This window comes from Palaemon carinicauda, chromosome 32, assembly GCF_036898095.1.
Source record: "Palaemon carinicauda isolate YSFRI2023 chromosome 32, ASM3689809v2, whole genome shotgun sequence".
Taxonomy (NCBI): Eukaryota; Metazoa; Arthropoda; class Malacostraca; order Decapoda; family Palaemonidae; genus Palaemon; species Palaemon carinicauda.
The window spans coordinates 86,299,630-86,305,115 of NC_090756.1; the positions used below are offsets into that span (position 1 = coordinate 86,299,630).

The window sequence follows — 5,486 nt, forward strand, 5'->3', positions numbered from 1 at the left end:
AGAGCATAAGGAACAGGAAAGTGTCTAAACCTTCTATGACCCTTACTGAACAGGTTTATCACATGCTCGATCATATTGGATCTACCTGGTACATCAGTAAACACATTATTGTATTCTTGTAGAACCCTGTCTACCTCCTCCTTTTGATTATCAGATAATTCTTGATTAATTTTAATCTTAGACACATCTCCATTCTGAATATATCTTGGCACAACTGATACCTAATATTCCTCAGAATGCTCATTAATAACTAAAACACATGAAGATCATCACTCTCCTGATCATATGTAAGAAGTATAACATCAGATTGGAAATCCTTACTACACTCTGCCTTAGTAACTTGAGACATACCCTTAAAGTTATTCTCTTTGCTTATCCTGTCATGGTAGTAAAACTTGAGCAATACTGATAATTATATCTAGCTGTCACGACCCGATTTGGGTAGGCCATGACCCAGATTCTTTGTTGGATATTAAATGAGATAGTTGGCGGTAAATATGCAAGTACAGAGAATGGGGAGGCAACAGTCAAACACCAAGAAAATTAACAAAGTTTAATAACAATAAATTAATACCTTAAGACTTAGACCTTAAAACTAAAATAACCTTGTACCAAGTCATCTCAAAGACTTAAATGAACATACATGAAAATGTACAAGGAAATACTTAATCCTACAGGAACAAACTTAATTCCATGCAAAAATAAATACCAAAAACTTAATCACCAAGCATAAAGAACGAGTGCAAAAACTTATAATACTAAACATCAAAATTATGTGCTCAACTAGAGCGAGCCCCAAAGACTATACCTTAATTCTGACAAGAAACAGTCATAAACATGAATGGGATAATGAATAAACCTTAATCCTACTTACCTAACTAAATAATCAATACACACAAAACATACAAAATTAGCAAAATTTCCCCTGAAAGAGAATCACGACAAGATACATCTATTCATTAATATATATACAACAAACCTTACGCCTCGCCTGTAACGGGAGAGACCAAAACAACTCGTCTCTAAGCAAGTATAAAAGCGTAGTAGGTCAGCCACAATCAACTTAAGACGTCTGTGAGGGCAATGTCCCTCTCCACTGAAATTAACTCTTGCAAACGAAGAGGGTGTACGTAAAAGGGGAAAACCTCTTACCTATGGGATGGCTCCCTACTTGACTCCTCACGGGCTATTAACCCCCCCCCCCCCCCCCCCCCCCCGACGTATAACGCAGCACAAAGATCCTTGATCATGGCGAGGTACGGCAAGGTACAACGGATGCAAATCCTACAGAGGTGGGGTCCTACGCCGGCCCCACCTCTACGTGCGCTCCTTGCACGAGAGGGGATACAAAGAAGCAAAGACGAGTCGCACGTGACTTACATGCTTGCCAGCAAACGTGTACGTGCCGACGTCCAAAAGAAAAACAGTCGCGAGTGACACTTTCCTCACTCCCTAAATCCTCAAAGAAGTCAAACTTGAATTTCAATAATATGGATCGCTGCAGCGTACGTCTTGTAGGGGAGAAAGTATTGCCCGAACTCCCGTCCTGAACACTCGGCAATCCAACCACAACTCCGTCGCTGACACTCTTAGTCCGATCCAACTAAAAGTAAACAAAACAAAAGTTAATAACAGTTGTTCAATAGTTAACAACAACTAAAGGGGGGGGGCTAACTGAACAAAAAGATGAGTTCTTACACTGATAATATACTGAAATAAAAATAAATAACACTGATAATATACTGAAATAAAAAATAGATAATTTAACAGCATATAAAAACACACACACGGACGTGACACCTCCCTCCAAAAAAATAACAAATAATGACAGACAAACTTTAAGAAAATTACCTTACTCAAAACAAAAACAAAGGGTATCTTACAACTAAACCAATACTACCTTTAAACTAATAAATAATCACTATGACAAATAGTATTACGCATTTCCAGGAATAAGATACATCCCACCTCCTGGCAAAGTACCAGTACGAGGATCAAGCTACACTTTGAATATAAACCTCCAATAAACATTGACCAAAAACTTTCACATAAGAGGCAGACTTTAACCATCAATAAATATAAACCTAGATTGTCTAAAATCAGAGGAGCGGTCAACTTTTGGCCCTCACCTCAAAATCCTCTGACTTCCTACAATAAACATTCGGGGCTACAAAAAAAAGAAATACTGATTAATTAATGACAAACTTATTACTACATAAAACACAAGGAGCTTGATCGGGACCAAGGTAACAGAGCAGAGTTATACCGACCTCCATCCGAGATAGTGTATCTGGGACGCAATTGTCCACTCCCCTAACATGCTTAATAACCAGAGGAAATTCTTGCAACTCAAGAGTCCACCTTAGATTCCTTTCATTAGCGCCTTCATACGCTCGATGAATACTAACGGGTTGTGGTCCGTCCAAATTTCTACTGGGAAGGAGAAATTAGTGACGTAGGGCTTGAAATGTACCAAGGTGCTGACCAGGGCTAGAGCTTCTTTCTCGATGGTAGAGTACTTTCTTTCCGCCGCCAGCAGCTTACGACTGTTGTAAGAAACGGGGCGTACTATACCATCTTTACCTTGTTGGAAGAGAACTCCGCCCATCCCCACGTCACTAGCATCCACAGCTATTATAAATGGCTCCTGAAAAATAGGGGAGGTTAATATGGGATTGGAAACCAACAAAGTTTTCATTTTGAGAAAAGCCTTCTCACAATCCGCTGACCACATAAATTTTTTACCCTTTTTTAACAAGTCCGTCAGAGGCTGCGCAAGGTCAGAGAAGTTTCGCACAAACCGCCTATAATACCCCAGCATTCATAAAAATCCGACGCACTTCTCTGACGTTACATGGTCTCTTCAATCCTACTATGGCATCCAGGTTAGCTCGTTTAGGAGTGACCTGCCCAAGACCTACCTCATGTCCTAAATAGCTAACCTTGGCCTTCCCAAACTCGCATTTCTTCAAATTTACTACTAAACCAGCGTCAAGTAAGACCTCAAATACCCACTTCAAACGACGCACATGGGTCTCCCAATCATCGCTGTGGACCACCAAGTCATCAATATAAATTTCAACACCATCTAAACCACAAATAATTCTATTCATCAGCCTTTGCAAGGTACAAGCGGCGTTCTTCAATCCAAAAGGCCTGACTTTACACTCATACAACCCAAAAAGAGTGACAAAAGCTGAAATTTCTCTGGCTCGATCAGATAAAGGAACCTGCCAGTACCCCTTCAAAAAATCTAACTTAGAAATGAACTTGGGGGGTCCTATCTGATCGAGACAGTCGTCAATTCTGGGAAGAGGAAAGGAATCACATCGGGTTTCTTTACTAACACCACAGGAGAACTCCAAGGACTAATGGAGGGCTGGATTAGGTCATGCTCCAACATGTATTTTATTTCCTTCTCGACGAAGGCTCGTTTCTCTGGGTTCAATCAATACGGACTCTGCTTTACTGGCAAAGCATCGCCAATATCTACATCATGTTGGAGAAGACCAGTCAGCCCCGGAGAATCCTGCCATAAATTAGGGAAAGATATTATTATATTTAATATATTTTCTCTTTGAGGTACCTCCAGATGCTTCAACCCTGATTCTAAAAACTCTAAACTTTGAAAGTTAGTATCAAGAGCATCTGCAGACACCTGACATAATTCATGCTCTTCAAAATAATTAACAGAATCCAAAATAGTAGCTACCGACTCCAAAGGTGCCCTCTTGGGTTCTACACTACCACAGGAATAAGATTTTAAACGGTTAATATGAAATACACGGCATTTCCTCCGAGTACCAGGTGTTTCAATTTCATAGTTGACCTCGGATAACTTCCTCAATACCCTCCAAGGCCCCTCAAATCTGGGCTCGAGAAAGTCACCGAGACCTGTACCTAAAACCAAGACTAAATCACCTGGTTCGAAAGAACGTACCTTACATTTCTTATCATACTTAGCCTTCATTTTACCCTGGCAGAGGCTAAATTTTCCTTGGCAAATTGCCAAGCCACAGATAACTTACTTCTTAGGCTATCTAATACTTCATTTACGCTCTGAACAATCAATTCCCTGGACTCCAAGAACTCATGAAAAATCTCTAATGGACCACGAATTTTGTGTCCAAAGACCAAATCAAACGGAGCGACACCTGTGGATGAATTGGGAAGATTACGGATAGCAAAGAGAGCATAGGGAAGCTCCTTATCCCACTCCTCTCCTTGCTCAAAACAATATTTTTTTAACATTGACTTAAGGGTCTGGTGAAATATTTCCACCACCCCCTGACTTTCCGGGTGATACGGTACACTGGTAAGGTGCTGAATGGCCAATTCAGCACACTTACTCCTAAAGATCTTACTTGTGAAATTCGAGCCACAGTCAGACTGAATCTTACAAGGAAGACCAAACCTGGAAAAAAAAAATCTATTAATTTGTCAAATATTGCCGTAGATGTTATCTTCCTCATAGGGATTGCTTCTGGGTATCTGGAAGCCCTATCCATAATTGTCAAAACATACACAAGACCTGTTTTAGTACGGGGCAATGGACCAACTACATCAACTAATAATTCAGAAAATGGTTCACCTAACGAAGGAATTGGATGTAAGGGAGCCCTAGGAACCCCTTGATTAGGTTTCCCCATCACCTGACAGGTTTCACAAATGGCAACATATTTCTTTACCGAAGACCTCATCCCCGGCCACCAAAATCTCTTGGCCACCTTCTGAAAAGTTTTACCTATGCCAATGTGGCCAGCAAAAGGATCTTCGTGAGCCAAACTCAAAACAGTCTCCCGATACTTGGTGGGAACAACCATTTGTTCGTTACCAGAGGCCGAGAGCGCCGGCCTAGTCAACGGACGGCCCAGACGATACAACAGCCCCTCGTACACCACGAACCTAGGCTTGGATAAGTCCTCCGTTCCTCCAAGCTCAAAATTAAATTCATCCTTCTGAGCTTGAATAAAGGATTTTCGGTCACACTCGGGTTTCAACATCTTAAAAAACTCTATTTCTACATGCTACTGACCCGGGCCCATCTATGTCTACTTCTAAACTACTACAATTAATATCAGAGTCTAGATCAACTTCAGCGGCTTTTTTAGCCATAGCACGAGTAGTTACCGTCACTGGCCAAGTAGTGATAGATACAATGGGAAACACCTCATGTCCTTGAGTGTCTGTTCCCACATCATTTCCCAAAATGCCATCGATCCCTGGGACTGGCAAACTGTCTACCACAGCCAGCTCAATACGGCCACTATACTCAGGGAAAGACACCTCTACCCGAATTAAAGGCGCCGATACTAAAGTGTCTGGGAATCCACCCAGAACTACATATTCACCTGAAAGAGAGCATATGTTCATTAATGACCTAGCTAATACTAAGGACCTAGCTGACCCGGTATCCCTTAGAAACTTAAGATTTAATGAGCCAGAAGACGCCTTCAGCTTACCTTCGCGTACACATTTATTGAACG

General features: G+C 41.2%; 1 protein-coding gene across 1 annotated transcript in view; it reads right to left on the bottom strand.

Moving 5' to 3' along the window:
* The window catches only part of LOC137625688 (uncharacterized), a 10,442-nt gene extending 5,439 nt beyond the window's left edge, over positions 1-5,003 (bottom strand). The window contains exons 1-9 of the mRNA XM_068356599.1: positions 4,525-5,003; positions 4,293-4,414; positions 4,029-4,154; positions 3,456-3,921; positions 2,841-3,306; positions 2,409-2,647; positions 1,510-1,603; positions 980-991; positions 47-221 (exon numbers count right to left, since the gene is read on the bottom strand). Coding sequence (XP_068212700.1) covers positions 47-221; positions 980-991; positions 1,510-1,603; positions 2,409-2,647; positions 2,841-3,306; positions 3,456-3,921; positions 4,029-4,154; positions 4,293-4,414; positions 4,525-5,003 — 2,179 coding nt within the window. The remainder of the gene's footprint in view (positions 1-46; positions 222-979; positions 992-1,509; positions 1,604-2,408; positions 2,648-2,840; positions 3,307-3,455; positions 3,922-4,028; positions 4,155-4,292; positions 4,415-4,524) is intronic.
* Between the last annotated feature and the right edge of the window lie 483 nt (positions 5,004-5,486).